The sequence below is a fragment of the Nicotiana attenuata genome, chromosome 8, assembly GCF_001879085.1.
Source record: "Nicotiana attenuata strain UT chromosome 8, NIATTr2, whole genome shotgun sequence".
In the NCBI taxonomy this organism is placed as follows: domain Eukaryota; kingdom Viridiplantae; phylum Streptophyta; class Magnoliopsida; order Solanales; family Solanaceae; genus Nicotiana; species Nicotiana attenuata.
This window is the reverse complement of record NC_031996.1, coordinates 23,304,743-23,322,289: the sequence shown is the minus strand read 5'-3', so window position 1 is coordinate 23,322,289 and position 17,547 is coordinate 23,304,743. Positions and strand designations below refer to the sequence as shown.

Genomic DNA, 17,547 nt, shown 5'->3' with positions numbered 1-17,547 from the left:
CTCTCGGAATTCCATTCCGACCGTCGGGTCAAAATCTCACCTATTAACCGGAATTCGCCAAAATTCTAACTTCGCCAATTCAAGCCTAATTCTACACCGGACCTCCAAAATCAATCCCGATCACACTCCTGAATCACAAATCATCCCCCGAAGCTAACCGAATCACCGAAAATCACATCCGAGCCCTCTAATTCATAAGTCAACATCCGGTTGACTTTTTTCAATTCAAACCTTCCTTAAAGAGACTAAGTGTCTCATTTCCTTCTAAAACCAATCCAAATCGACTCATTCACCCAAGACTCTTATAATGAAACATAAGGAAGCAGAAAACGGGGAAAACGGGGTGGTAACTCACGTGACGACGGGCCGGGTCGTCACACTTTTTGTGTAAGGAGAAACATGCACAACAAGATTTTAAAAAACAGACTTTTATATATATATATATATATATATATATATATATATATATATATATATATATTCAATCCTATCTTATTTATATTTATAAATTTATAATATTTTTTAAGATCGTGCGAAGCGCGGATAAATACACTAATTTTGAATAAAAACGCATAAACCATATTTCTTATTGAAACCTTCAATTTTCAATTTGGATGCGATGACATGTATTCTTAACTTAATGTTTGACGACTTCGTCATGCAACACCCAAAATAGACCAAAAATCAATGCCTACCAGCATGGTTAACAAATAGTCGCCTTAAAATGATTTCTTTTAGGAAGTAAGTTACTCTCTAGTCAATTGCCAATTTTATTAACTAAATAGCGTTGTATATGATCATTATGATGTATGAACAACACACATTCTTGTATATCTACTTGAGTGTGTTTAACCGTAAAATGATTTATTATACAGTTGAATTTATACGTGATTTGTAAGCAAGTGAATCAATTTGATATTAAAATGATAAATGAATTAGACAAAAATATATAACTTAGGATTAAGATTGAGATAAGATGATTGAGATCTCGAGCCCGGGAACAGAGCTTCGGGAGGCAGCAAAAACAGTATAAATAAGCAAGAAAGTAAAATATTATTTGAGCTTTGAACAAAGTGTAGCGTATGCTTGTTAGAAAATTTGTCCTCCTACAATGATGGTAGAACCCACTATTTATAGCTGCACCTGGGGAACAAGGTCCTAGGATCAAGCCCCTCTTAAATGATAATTATGAGGGCTATTGAAGAATGTGTAGGTAGGCAGTGAAGGCCATTTTCTTTGTAACGGACCATGCGCTTAATGCTATAGAATATTCTTCATTGAATGCTACCAGGTAGCAGGCATTTATTTTGCCTTTATGAATATCATTCTCTCCGGTACAAACGAGATCGTTGTCCTCGGGCCCGACTGTGTTTTGTCTTCGGCTCCACGTGTCACTTTCTCATGCGAACATTAAATATGAACATATTTTACCCTATACAAAGTGTAAGTTAATTTGAATAATGATTTTTGTTTATAAGATTTGAGCTTTGATTTATGAGCATTGGTTCGAGCCGTGGAACCAACCGCTAATGCTTGTATTAGGGTAAACTGTCTACATCACACCTTATGGTATGTGGCCCTTCTCCAAAACCTAAATAAACGATGGATACCTTGTGCACCGGGCTGAATCAAAATTTTTTTAACACTAGTTACATGTATGGAGAAAGCCATAAAGAGTTTTGAGTATAATAATATTTGTTTAAACCATGTAAAATATGCTATAATGAGCTCCGAATTTTCTTTTTCATTGTGTATATGCTTCTTCAAAGAACTTGTCCCAGTACAGTACAGTTAAATATAGTTTCGATTATATTTCACTGCGTGCATAAGGTAAAATATTCATATTAAATGCTTTTATAATAGAGTGACACGTGGAGTCGGAGACAGATAAAGAGCAAGGCAAGTAGAAATCAAGTCCGGGGGTAGCAATCTTGATTGTCCCCGAAGGGAATGTTGCTCATAAAGACAAATAAATGCTTGTCACCCGGTAGCATTCAATGGAGAATATTCTGAAATATCAAATATGTAGTCCGTTATAGAAAACATGACATTCATAGCCTGCCATTACACATTCATCAATGCCTCCCGTAATTATCATTTAAGACGGGCTTGTGTCACGACCCAAACCGATGGGCCATGACGAGTGCCCGAGTTCTACTTGCCGAATACCCTTAAGCATACGTCTAAGATATAGACATGAAATAGTGTAGGTCATGCATAACATCTGTTAATAAACTACCGATTAATGTGAATAACATACGCGGGAAAACATGCCCAAAAGACTTATGTACATATATATACAGAGTACGATAGGGCGAGCTGACAAGGCCACATACTATCCAACTATACATGACTGTCTTTAGACCTCTAATAGAGTGTACAACAACATAAAGGACGGGACTGTGCCCCTTCATACCCATATATGTATGCAAAAGTATCGTACCAAAACCCAATAGCAGCTCCGGATCAAATGAAGCACATCAACTCTCAGCAAGGATCCTAAGAAGGGGGACCGTTAGCCTGTCTACCTACACGTGCGGGCATGAAACGTAAGCCCCCAGGAAATAGGGGCGTCAGTACTAATAAAGTACCGAGTATGCAAGGCATAAAAATCAGTATATAAAAGACATGATGACTCAACTTGTAAGTCTGAATAGCTTTGTGAATCATGAAACATTTATAATGTCATGCATATGCGTATAAATGTCATATCGTGCATAGGTATATGCGTACATAACATCATCAAGCGTCTGAGAGTAACCCATCATATCATCTCGGCCTTAGTGGTAGAAATCATCAATGTATGCCAGCTGATCAGGTGGTGGTGCGTACATAACGCCATAACCTTACCCATACCCCATATACATATACTATACGCGTATATAACACCATCTGGTCATGGGTCAATATATATGTATAAATGAATGCAATGCATAATGAAGTAAGTCAATAGAATCTCTCGGAATGTCATGATACCCATGACCATACGATATTATAGTAGGACATATGGGGAATCAAGAACATATGCAACCTTAGTACTTCTAAGAATAGACTTAATTGTGAAAGTTGTGTGCTTGCTCGTTTCGTTGTATCATATGGATCATGCCAAAAGAAAATAAGGAATAGCCTTAACATACCTTATCACAGTCTGTACAATAACCATGTTGAAATCATCTCTTCACACTTTAATCTATAACAACAATAATAATACTATCATTAAGCTACGAATGATGCAACTATCGTAAAACGAATGACAAGCTTATTTTATATTAAAACGGCTAGCATCTCCCCTGTTTTCCTTGCTTTCCCCAAGTTCATAAAAACAACAAGAACACATAAAACCTTAAAATATATACCTTCAGCACAAAAACACACCCAACGGCCCAACAAAACCAATCAATCTACACAACAACAAGTGCACAAACTTCACACACAAAACTACTATTTATCACGACGAGCGGCAAACTTGGATTGGAACCATACCCTAACTCTTTTTCCAATCTCCCCTGTACTTATATATATATATATATATATATATATATATATATATATATATATATATATATATATTTAAATGACATTCCAACCTTATATCTATCATAAAAATAACATCAAACAGCCCTACAAGATAAAACAACGACATGAACAACTTCTCGGTATTGTACGGTTGCTTCTTCTCCTATTTACAACATCATCAATATACTCAACATATTGAAAATCATAAAAATAATAAGAACACTATAACCAAGCTATTACCCACGATTTTCAGCCATATGAAGTATTATACACAACTCTAAAATAGTCCAATAAAAGAGAACAACTTCTTGCACAACTTCAAGTTCTATATTGTAATTCTTCATCCAAATTATTTAACCAATACATAGATAAGATTAGTCCCAAAAAATACGGTGTTATAAATACCTTAAATAATCTGAAAAACTCGAACCAAAGCTTCCCTTAGCTTACAAGTACCCTTAATCACATCACAATACCATAAAGACTATCTTCTTCACTTAGGCTAACTTTTGAGGTTAGATTTTGGTAAAACCCCCTTGGATTCGACTTGGAACCTTGGAGAACTGTTAGAGAGATGTTGAGAGAGTTTGGGAACTTTCCTTGGTCGAAAATGACCAAAAATAAGTCGTCCAAGCCCTTTTAAATGTTCAAAGGTCGTCCACCGCCCAAGTGGGTCCCATTGGGGGCTATTTGTGTCGTCTCGCGAAAATGCAAATATCTCTCTACTACGATGTCGTATTGACGAACGGTTTAATGTGTTAGAAACTAAACTCTTAGATATTCAATTTGGTATATAATATGTCCCAAAAAGACCTCATATAACACACAAAATGTATTTCTCAAAAAGCTTACAAGGCAAATCCGTAGTCGATTTTTCCGCAACTTAAATCCGATTTTTCCAAAACTTTATATTTTATATCCAAACATCATATATAGTCATATTATGACTTTAAAATCATTTAAATCATTATTAAAAAGTCTCATATTCATTATACGTCACATTGTGATGCACAGGGTATCACAATCTCCCTCCCCCCCCCCCCAAAAAAAAAAACATTCGTCCTTGAATGTTAAACTACTAGAGATCTATAAAAAATTTGGCAAAGTCTCCTCTATAACGGTACTACTACCAATATGTCACGTAGAAAACCCAACAATACAAAGACACACAGGGCCACAATCATCAATAACACCAATGACCTCACACGACCAATGACAGTAACTAACATTAGAATCTAGTATCATATACGTACCTAAAGGTTGTGATGTCTCAGTCTGATCCTCCCCGGAAGTGGACAAAAGTGAGGATACCTAGTCTTCATGTCTCTTCAGCTTCCCAAGTCATGTCCTCCACATTATTGTTTCTCCAAAGTACTTTAACCGAAGCTACATACTTAGTTCTCAATCTCCGAACTTGTCTATCTAGTATAGCAATAGGAGCTTCCTCATATGATAGTTGCTCTGTAACCTGAACATCGTCAACTGGAACGACTATAGAAGGATCTCTAATACACTTATGGAGCATAGACACATGAAAGACTGGACGTACAGACTCCAAGTTGGAAGGCAAGTCTAACTCATATGCTACTTGGCCTACTCTACGTATAATCTTATAAAGTCCAATGTACCGAGGGCTAAGCTTTCCTTTCTTAACGAATCTCATAACGCCTTTCATTCGTGATACCTTTAGGAATACCCAGTCATCTACCTGAAACTCCAAGTCTCGTCATCGATTATCTGCATAGGACTTCTGGCGACTCTAAGCTGCTAATAGCCTTTCCCGTATAAGCTTAATCTTCTCAACTGCCTGTTGTACCAACTATGGTCCTACTAACTTAGTTTCCCCAACCTCGAACCATCCGATAGGTGACCTACACTTCCGTCCGTAAAGAGCTTCATATGGAGCCATCTGAATGCTGGAATGATAGCTATTATTATATGCGAACTAAATAAATGGAAGATGATCATCCCAGCTACCCCTAAAGTCCATCACACAAGCCCGTAGCATATCCTCAAATGTCTGAATAGTACGCTCAGCCTAACCATCTTTCTGGGGATGAAATGTTGTACTAAGACTTAGCTGAGTCCCCAATCCTTTTTGGAAGGACCTCTAGAAATTAGTTGTAAACTATTGTAAACTAAGCACCTATATCTGAGATAATAGATATAGGGACATCATGAAGTCGTACTATCTCCTTAATGTAAAGCCTTGCATAATCCTCTACTGAATACGTAGTTCTGACAAGTAGAAAATGGGCTGATTTTGTAAGTCTATCAACAATCACCCATATAGAATCGAACTTACACTAGGTACGAGGTAAGCCTATGATGAAATCCATATTAATTACTTCACATTTCCAAGTCAGAATCTCTATAGCCTGCAATAATCCATCGGGTTTCTGATGCTCAAACTTAACCTGCTGACAATTAAGGCACTGAGCAACAAACTCTGCTATATCCTTCTTCATTTCTTCCCACCAGTATATCTCCCTGATATCATGATACATCTTCGTCGCTCCTGGATAAACAAAATAACGAGAATAGTGAGTTTCTCACATAACCTGCTGGCGCAGCCCTGCCACATTAGGAACACATAATCGACCTCGATATCTGACGACTCCATCTCCCTTAATCTCGAATGGTGTCTTCTCCTTTTGAGAGGTTGTATCTTTGTAATGAGCTAGCACAAGATCCTCATACTGGTGTTCCTTCACTTCAGTTACTAAAGAGGATGTTGTTGTGTCCTAAATAGTAACTCCGGTATCACCTGAATCTAGTAATCGAACTCTAAGATTAGCTAATCATGGGCTATCTCACTCTTCTCTGGCTGTAAATATGATATGCTACCCATTGATCTATGGCTGAGGGCTTCGTCTACTACATTCGCCTTCCCTGGATGGTATAAAATATCAACATCATAATCTTTTAGTAGCTCCAACCATCGCCTCTGATGTAAATTCATTCCTTTTGCTTTAAGACAACTGAAGGCTCTTATGATCCGTATAGATATCAACATGAATGCCTTACAAATAGTGCCTCCGCATCTTTAGTGTATGAATCATCGCGGATAACTCTAAATCGTAGGTCGGGTGATTCTTCTTATGATTTCCTAGTTGTCTAGAAGCATAAGCTACAACCTTACCATGCTGCATCAGTACACAACCCAATCCAATGCCCAAAGCGTCACAATAGATAGCATAACTATCGATCTCCTCTGGAGTGTCAGAACCGGTGTTGAAGTCAATCTGTCCTTCAATGCCTGGAAACTCTGTTCACAAGCATCAGTCCACTGAAACTTAGTTGCCTTCTGAGTCAACTTTGTCAATGGTGCTGAAAGAGAAGAAAAGCCCTCCACAAATCTCCTATAATAACCTGACAAACCCAGGAAGCTACGAACTTCCGTTGGTGTCGTGGGTCTAGGCCAAGTCTTCACTGCCTCAATCTTCTTTGTATCAACCCGGATACCCTCACCTAAAATAATATGTCCAAGTAAAGTTAGAAATCAACCAGAATTCACATTTAGAGAATTTTGCATAGAAATTCCTTTCTTGTAGAACTCTCTGCAAATGATCTGCATGCTCAGCCTCTTAACGGGAGTAAACCAAAATATCATCTATAAATACAATCACGAACTGATCTAGAAAGGGTGTGAACACATGGTTCATTAAGTCCATGAATACTGTTGGGGCATTGGTCAACCTGAACGACATAACTCGAAACTCAAAGTGCCTGTATTTGGTCCTGAATATTGTCTTCGGAATATCTTTCTCTTTAACCCATACATGATGGTACCCATACCTCAAGTCTATCTTCGAGAAACATATGGCACCCTGAAACTAATCAAATAAATCATCAACCCTCGGGAACGCGGGTACTTATCTTGATCGTCGCCTTATTCAACTACCTGTAATCAATACACATCCGCAAGGAACTATCTTTCTTTCTCACAAATAACACAAGTGCTCCCCACTGTGATGTACTGGGTCTGATAAAGCCTTTTTCAAGCAAATCCCTCAGTTGTTCTTTCAACTCTGTCAACTCTGCAGGTGCCATTAGGTAAGGAGGAATAGATATCGGTTGAGTATCTGGTAATATGTCAATAACAAAATCAATCTCCCGCTCTGGCGGAAGGCCTAGAAGCTCATCTAGAAAAACATCGGGAAACTCATTAACCACCAGGATAGACTGAAAGGTCAGTGACTCTGCTTTCACATCCTGTACCCGAACTAAGTGATAAATATAGCCCTTTCTGATCATCTTCCTTGCCTTGAGATAGGAAATAAACCTACCTCTCGGTGATGCAGTATTACCTTTCCACTCCAGAACTGGATCCCATGGAAAATGGAATCGAACCATCTTTGATCTACAATCAATAGCATAACAAGAATCCAACCAATCCATACCCATTATAACATCAAATTCTATCATATCTAATTCAATCAAGTCTGCTACTGTAGAACGACTATGAACTACTACTATGCAGTCTTTGTATACCCATTTAGCTATCACTGGATCCCCAACAGGTGTAGACACCTCAAAAGGTTCAATCAACTCAGATTCTATCCCAAACATACTAGCAACCAACAGAGTGATTTACGATAGGGTGGAGCCTGTATCAATCAATGCATATACATCATATGAGGAGACTAATAATACACCTGTAACAACATCAGGTGATAAATCCTGATCCTGTCGACCCTCTAAATCATAAATACGTCTGTGAGGATCGCTCGAGCTAGATGCTCCACTTCTGCCTCTACCACGACCGGCTAGTGCCTGTGAACCTTGCCTAAGGGGGGGTACTGATGATGACAAACCAGCTACAGATCTCGCTGGCTAAACTATACCTGCACAACCTCTCGTGGACAATCTCTCATAACGTGGCCTGGATAACCACAAGTACAACAAACACCCAACCCTACATGGCACTTCCCGGCATGCTGCTTACCACACCGAGCACATCATGGAAAGGGCAGCCTCATCTGACTTGACTCACCCCTATACTGAGAACTAGGGAACCTAGAACTCTGACTGGGCCCTTAATATATGGAACGATCAAATCTCCTACCAACAAACTAAGAGAGTGCACTAGCCGATGGCTGGGCTGGATACCTCGGGTACTGCTGTCGCTGACCACCTCGAAACTCACTAGAAGGACCTGAAGATCTCGCTCTCTTACTCTGGCCCTTATCATGCTCACAATCGGCCCTCTGCTTCTGCTTACGCTCTTCTATACCCTGAGCGTATGCCTGAATACGAGAAATATCAATGCATAGCTGAAGAGACTGACATACAGTCATTAAGCAGATACGGCTCCAACCCCATCACGAACCGGTGAACCCGATCCTCCATCTTAGCTACAATAGTGGGAGCATACCTAGCCAAAGAATCAAACTGAAGGTTGCACTCCCGAATACTCATATTACCCTGCCGAAGGGTCAAGAATCTATCAACTCTAGCCCGTCTAAGCTCTGGTGGCAAATAATGACGAAGAAAAGCCTCTATAAACTCCCGCCATACTGCTGGAAGGGCATCCTCACCTCTGGACAACTCCCAAGACTCGTACCAATTAACTGCAACATCTTGAAGTCTATAGGAAGCTAGCTCAACTGACTCAGTCGTAGTGGCCTTCATTACCCTTAAAGTTCTCTACATCCTATCAATAAATACTTGAGGGTCCTCGTTTGGATCTGATCCAGTGAACACGGGAGGGTCCAAATTAATGAAATCACGAGCCCTCGCACCGATGGCCCTATCTGCATGACCAATACCTACCTCCTAGCGCCGAGCCTGTGCAGCGACTAATCGAGTCAATAGTTGAATAACATCTCCTCATCTGCTGACCCGGTGCATCTGGTTGAGGAGTTGGGGGTACTGGGGCGGGCGCTGGAGCTGGTGCCCCTCGGATCTCCTCTGGAGAGGGTAGGGTATGTGAATTCTGAGATGGATTCTCACTATGCGACTCTTACCGAGCCTTGGTAACTCGTGGCACTCGACTTGTAGTCTCATCATCCACGGACTTGCCCTTCTCTGCGGCTGTAGCCTTCTTGGGCATCGCTGAAAACATAACATATCGTTAGGAAAATGAATTTATATATCGCACGATCTAAGATAAGAAGGGAGGAAAACATCCTATATGTCCTGTAGCCTCATATTTATAAGCGTGGTAAACGGCACACTCATAAACAAGACTCTACTAGACACGGTCTGTAGACATCCCTAGGATGGAACTGCTTTGATACCACTTTTGTCACAACCCAAACCGATGGGCCATGACGAGTGCTCGAGTTCTACCTGCCGAACACCCCTAAGCATACGTCCAAGATATAGACATGAAATAAGTGTACGTCATGCATAACATCTATCAATAAACTACTGATTCATGTGAATAACATACGCGGGAAAACATGCCCAAAAGACATATGTACATATATATACGGAGTACGGTAGGGCGAGCTGACAAGGCCACATATTATTCAACTATACATGACTGTCTACGGACCTATAATACAGTGTACAACTACATAAAGGATGGGACTAGGCCCCGTCGTACCCATATATGTATATAAAAGTATTGTACCAAAATCCAACAGCAGCTTCAGATCAAATGGAGCACACCAACTCTCGCTGAGCAAGGATCCTAAGAAGGGGGACCGTCAGCTTGTCTACCTGCACCTGCGGGCATGAAACTCAGGCCCCCAGACAATAGGGGCGTTAGTACGAATAATGTACCGAGTACGTAAGGCATAAAAATCAGTATATAAAAGACATGAAAGAACCATGGAGTAAAGGACTCAACCTATAAGTCTGAATAGCTCTGTGAATCATGAAACATTTATAATGTCATGCATATGCGTATAAATGACATATCGTGCAAGGGTATATGCGTACATAACATCATCAAGCCTTTGAGGGCAACCCATTATATCATTTCGGCCTTAGCGGGAGAAATCATCAACGTATGCCAACTAATCAGGTGGTGGTGCGTATATAATGTCATAACCTTCGCCCATACCCATATACATATACTATACGCGTATATAACGCCATCTGGTCATGGGTCAAGTTCAAGTATTTGGATTTCAAGATTCCCAAGACTCCAACTGATGTGAGTTATGCACTTCAAAAGAATGAAGGTGAAAGTGACTCACAACTGGACTATGCAAGAGTATTGGGAATTTTGATGTATATCATGAATTGTACGCGACCAGATATAGCATGTGCTATTAGCAAACTGAGTCGGTTTACAAGTAACCTCAATCAAATACACTGGATGGCAATGAAACGAGTTTTGGGGTATCTGAACCATACCCAAAATTATGCTTTGCATTATAACAAATATCCTTCCGTGATTGAGGGATATAGTAATGCAAATTGGATCACCGGATCATTTGAAGTTAAATCCACGAGTGGATATGTTTTCACAATTGTGGGTAGAGCAGTGTCTTGGAAATCATCCAAACAAACAAGCATTGCGCGTTCTACAATGGAATCTGAATTCATAGCTTTAGATAAGGCCGGTGAAGAAGCTGAATGGCTCCGGAATTTCTTGGAAGATATTCCATTTTGGCCCAAAACTTTGGCACCTATTAGTATACATTGTGATAGTCAAGCGGCAATAGGCAGGGCAGGGAGCGTTATGTATAACAAAAAATCTCATCATATATGACGGAGACACAATACTGTTAGACAACTACTCTCTAGTGGTGTTATCACGATTGACTACGTAAAGTCAAGAGATAACGTGTCGGATCCAGTTACAAAAGGCCTATCTAGAGAGGCAGTTGAAAGATCATCAAAGGGAATGGGGTTAAGGTCTAGGACAAGTCATCATGGCGGTAACTTTACCTAGCGGGCTGGAGATCCCACGAGCTAGGTTCAAAGAGATTAAACAAAGTTATGAATGACGGTTCAACATTGTCAAATAACTCAACCCATTCTCGTGATGAAGACAATGTTCATAAATCGAGGTAAAGCATAAAGGTTTTTTGATGAGTTAATAAAGCTTAAAGTTTTTTAATAATTTGCTAAGTCTGACAGGATATGACCAGATAGTGTGTCTATAGGATTACACGTTTAGAAATCAACTATGTGAGTGTGAAGTGTAAGCCGCTTCAAGGGGAATGAAAGTAAAGGCCCATTTTCTAAGCACTCATTAAATCAGGCGGTGTTTATGGCTGAAACGAACACAACCGTGAGAACCATAGATGGTTAAGGATTGATTGTGTGACTTATGTTGTCTAGGTATACAACAAAGCTCGTCGCTTCAAAGATATCAAATCTACCGATTGACCGAGTATATCGGACATAAGTTCACTACGGAAAGTTCAAAGGGAAACCTACTTATCCATATGCAATTAATTCGTACATGTAAAATACACACGCGTCCGTGCATTCCTTTATTTATAGCCATTCCCCATTCACGTGGGGGATTGTTGGGCTTTTAAGCTTGATGTAGCTTAAAGAGGGTGAATGGGAAATGGAGGAAAAATGAAATATTTGAGTTTCCCTCCTTGGCAAAGGGACATTGTCCCATATTGGAGGAAAAAAAGACTTTTGATGGGTATATATACAATTGCTCTTCTTCTAGCTCTTAAAGAGTTAAGAAGAAGGCAAGTCTCGCGCCGTCATCGTCGCTCGCTCGCTCGACTTCAAATTTGGATTTGGATTTGGCCAAAGATCGATTGATTGATTAATCTTTTTGGACAAAATTCCTTTCAATTATTTAATTAATTAACGAAAATTCAATCCGGAATAACCCATGACCCGCGACCCGGTCCGGTCCAGTCTGTTTTCTTTCACGGATTATTTTAAAAATCCGTTTTTGTTTTTCCCGCAATGTTTCTTCCCACTTGTTCCAACAGCTATGGTTGTTTTTGAAAGGTTGCAAACCTTTTCAGAAACAGTGCCAAATAGTCTATAAATATGCCCTGAATGCCAAAATCTTTACTTACTAAATTTTCTGATTATCTTCTTCTTCTTCTGCACAATATTTTCAGTGTGTTTTATGACCATTGAGTGGTTCGAAGTTCACCGGAGTTTTTGGTACCAATACACTGGTGAGTTAAATCGTTCTATCCTGGGAGGACATATTCCAGCACCTTGGGTACTTGAGGGGAATAATTTTCTTAAGGACGCACTGTGTATTCAGTGGGCTCGATTTATTCCTATACTGTTTTTCCAGAATTTATTTCGTTAAACTGGTCCTACTAACTTTCTGTTTCTGTTTCTATTTCAGAAAGTTTAACATTTTTTATTGGTTATTACAGCAATACAGATTGAATAACATATAACACATATTAAACTCCCTTTATCGAGAAATTTTTTCACTGCTTTTAAATTTGAACACCCTTAAAAAAATTCCTAATTTCGCTACAGGTTTTAAGTGCCTGATGTTTAAGACAAACTATATTTTACCACCAAGGATGTGGGGATGGATGGCATCTCTATCCTTAAATGTATATTTAGAGTTCGAGTATAAAAATAGAGAAACTTTCGATAGTGAACTTTTCCCTTTTAATGAGTCTTATGCAGCTCTCAACCAAACACAAAAGAATAATATTTGCACTTAAATCATATATCTAAGAATTTTTACTCCATAATCGTGTTTAGAACAACTTGCAATCACAGTATCCAAAGGCGTGATCTAATAATCACGAAGTGAGTGATCTAATAATCAAGAAGCGAGTTGAGAATCATAATATCTCATGTTCAAATTCGATCGAAGACAAAAAATTGCTGGATAATTTCTTCTAGGTATATTTTTTTATTCTTAGCTCGTTCGTACTATCTTTCTGGTTATGTTGTTGTTATTATTTTATTGCCGCTTTTCATCTTCTTGTGTCTGCGTACACACTACCCTTGTGTGATTATATTGGGTGGTTGTTGTTGTAATTTCTTCCGATCTATTGTACATCCTTTCCATTGTCTGTTGCCCAACCCCTACAAGTACAAAAGAAATGTAGCAAAAGAAGAATTTGGTGGAATTCATGGTCCAGATGTCTACTGCGATAGCGAAGTGCGAGAAAAAGCAGCTCACAGACAGAAAACGACAAATTCATTTTAGACGTCAATACCCCTATGATTTTATCTTTTTTTTTCCTTATGAGTTTACCTAGTAGTATTCAAATATTCCAAATTCCAAATAAACCACGTGAATGAAAACCTCTCTCCCTCTAATAAAACTGAATTTTTCTCCATTTAGAAGGTTCAAGGAAGCTCAAAATCCCCTCAGAAAAATCTAACAATTTATCAACAAACAAATTTTAAATCATTTAATCATGTTCCTCTCCCACCCGTGCATGCACCATTTCTCATATAAATACCCCTTCTCCCCTTTCATCAAGAAATCTCACAACTTTCTCTCTGCTCTCTCTGTTTTTTCTACTACTAAAAATTCACTTTTCAACCACACAAAATTTACAAACCCACAACCAATATTCAAGAAAATTATTAAAGATGTATGCGAATTGTGAAGTAGACAATGATTTTGCAATTCTTGAATCAATTAGGCTTCACTTACTTGAAGACTGGGAAGCTCCATTAACAAGCTCCGACAACTCAACAACCTCGGATTTAAGCCGAAGCAACAGCATTGAGTCCAACATGTTTCCTAATTGCTTGCCCAATGAATTTGATTATACAGCTGATATGTTTTTTAACGATATCTTTAATGAAGGCATTGTTGGCTATGGATTTGAGCCAGCTTCTGAATTTACACTCCCCACTATCAAATTGGAGCCAGAAATGACTGTACAATCACCTGAAATATGGAATTTACCGGAGTTTGTGGCGCCGCCGGAGACGGCGGCGGAGGTGAAACTGGAACCACCGGCGCCGCCAAAGGCAAAGCATTATAGGGGAGTGAGAGTGAGGCCGTGGGGGAAGTTTGCAGCGGAAATTAGGGATCCGGCGAAGAATGGGGCAAGGGTGTGGCTGGGTACATATGAGACGGCGGAGGACGCAGCGTTTGCTTATGACAAGGCGGCGTTTCGCATGCGGGGGTCACGTGCATTGCTTAATTTCCCGTTAAGGATTAATTCTGGTGAACCTGATCCCATTAGAGTTGGTTCTAAAAGATCATCAATGTCGCCGCAGTATTCTTCTTCTTCATCGTCGTCGTCGCCGCCGATGAAGAGGGGGAAGAAGGTTGCTCAAGAGACGGAGCTAGTGGCGCTATAAGTCCTAAGTGGGTCCTGTATAGTAATAATTAAAAAAAAAAAAAAGAATTAACGATGGATTTGTTTCATTTTTGGCTGACGTAATAGATTTGTTCTTTCTTTAATTTATTGGCTATGGTTGAATGATTCATCTATGGGAATTAACGATAGTCTAAGCCAATTACCCAGAAAAAAATAATTATATTGTGTACTGAGAAAATTAAAAAAGAAAAAGCCAAGCTTACTTGTTCCATCTAACTAATCGAATGTACATATTTGTTTCCTTAAATCATATTCCTCATTTTGACATTGTAAAATTTAGTTTTCAGTAAGAAAAACTGAATTAGCAATATATTCTCTTATCATAATTAATACAATATTAATGCATATATTAGAGTACTATTTTTTCATACGTGATAAAATGTGAAATAACAATTAAACGATCTTGACATAATTATTATTATATTATTATCCATCGTACAACAATCCAAACATTGTGAGTTACATCGTAATTCTTGTATAACTAGACCATAAATCAGACAACACTTGAGTAGGGGTGTTCATAAAAACCCGAAAAACTGAACCAAACCGAAAATCAAATCAAACCGACTAAAAAAAACGATACTTTTTGGTTTGGTTTGGTTTTGGTTTTGAATTTTAAAATCGATCAAATTTGGTTTGGTTTTGGTTTTAATCAGAAAAAAAAACCGAACCAAACCGACTATAGGAGTAGCTATTTCAATTTATTATTACACCTATATATATGTATATGCTATACAAAGTTTCAAAAATTTTATAATAAATGTTAATAGTTTGCCCTTTTAATATAGTTCTTTACCTTTACATTATAGTTTGATTGGTAGTTTTCTTTTGTTTAGTGTAAGAATCCATTTCGTATTAAAAATAACATATTTTTAATTGAGTCCTTAAATTATTCATCACTATTTGATTCAATTATCATCAATATATCTTGGTAAATAATAGATTTCTCAAAGGGCAATTGATTTGATAGTGTTAAATTGAAAATGTGCGCCGGAATATGAGTTTGGTAATGTATGTCTTATATTTAAGAAAAAACCGATAAATAACCGAAAAACCGACATAAATCGAATCGAGAAAAACCGACTTAATTGGTTTGATTTGGTTCTAATATTTGAAAAACTGACTTACTTGGTTTGATTTCTTTTCAGGGAAAAATCGATCCAAACCAAACCATGAACCCCCTACTCTTGAGGTTGTTTTTTCGTGGATCCTGAGGTAATTAATGCTTCAATTTTATGGGTTAGTCCTATTGATTTTCCCTTCTTTGACAGCTACTCCTTCGGTTCATTTTAATTGATTTTTTGGTTATTTTCTCGTATATTATGGAATTCATATTTTAGCATTAATTAACAACGAAATTGACCATATCAATCTTAATTCGTTCAATGAAAATACAACAAATACTCCTAGGTTCTTTACTCCAAGAGTAACTTTTAAAAAAAATAAATTCTTATTAATATCGTAAAATTTTAAATATTGTGATCCTTAAAAAATGTCAAAAAAACAACTAAAGTGGAGCGGGGTGAGTACTTATTTAATAGGGGGAAAAGTGAACAAGTTATTCAAATTAGAACAACGTAGTACAAGAGATTTAATAGGGCGTAATTTTTCAATTACATTTACTAGCAAAACATGTTGAATTTTATTACGCTTGTGTTGAAACTTGAATAAAATATAAGTGGGCGCTTGGACATTAGAATTGTAAAATTCCTAAAAATGTGAAGAAAAAAAATTCAAGTGAAAATGGTATTTGAAAGTTAGAGTTGTGTTTGGACATGAATACAACTTTGGGCTGTTTTTGAATTTTTGTGAGTGATTTGAAGTGAAAATTTTGAAAAACAGTCTTTTGGCATTTTTCAAATTTTTGAAAAATTCTGAAATTCATCTTCAAGTGAAAATTAAAGATTCCATAGCCATACGCTAATTTCCAAAAAAAAAAATTTACATTTTTAAAGAAAACGTAAAAAATTTTGTATGGCCAAACAGACCCTCAATCTCCTCGAATCATATGATATATGAAGTCATAAACCAATTTTGAACAACGGGGGAATGTGAATACTCTCAAATCCAAGAAAGTCCTCACTGAATTTCAGCTTTGTTAATGGTAGGATTGATCACGCCCAACTATGCCTTATAAAAAGGACTCTGCGGATGTTGCAAATATAACCCGAGTATTACGCCCAGGGTCGAATCCACAGAGAGTTAACCTATCAACCGCTATCTTCAGACCCACCAAGTCTTCAGAACCAGCTTCTCAAATATTCAAATTCTCAGTTGAGTGTTCTTTAACAACTAGCTTGCAAGTAACTAAATGGTTGTAACTAAATTAATAAGGTTGTAAACAATTATGGGACAAAGCTAAGGCAATGATTTCCCCTATTGATGGAATCCCTTCTGTTTATGCTCATACAAATTTACCCACACATCTCTATCACTCATGAACGCTAATCTTACCGCAAATCTCTCCCGAGTAATCACAGTAATCTACTATTGCACTCTCCCGAGATACACTAGCTTGCTTTATTTAGCACACTTCAATTTAGATTGCACCCAAGGCTTCGTTATTCCTAATCCCGCCTTTAAACCCGCAATTATAGATTCCTCTAATAATCTAGGAGTGGTGTTGTTCAACAATACCCTAAATATGCACTCTTTTCCAAGTTATGCACACTAAATAGGCACAGCTAATTGAGGATCCTGTCAATTAACTACAACGAACACGAAGTTGAACAAATAAAGATTAAACTAGCAATTTGTATTCACATAAACAAGAAGTTCATCACCCAATAGGTTCCATCAAAGCCTTAGACAAGGAATTTAGCTACTCATG

At 38.1% G+C, this 17,547-nt stretch overlaps 1 protein-coding gene across 1 annotated transcript; it reads left to right on the top strand.

Annotated features, from left to right (window-relative positions):
* LOC109231816 (ethylene-responsive transcription factor 2-like) lies at nucleotides 13,780-14,800 on the top strand. The gene has a single exon (XM_019397449.1). The coding sequence runs from the start codon at nucleotides 13,975-13,977 to the stop codon at nucleotides 14,695-14,697; it is 723 nt and encodes a 240-aa protein (XP_019252994.1). The 5' UTR covers nucleotides 13,780-13,974; the 3' UTR covers nucleotides 14,698-14,800.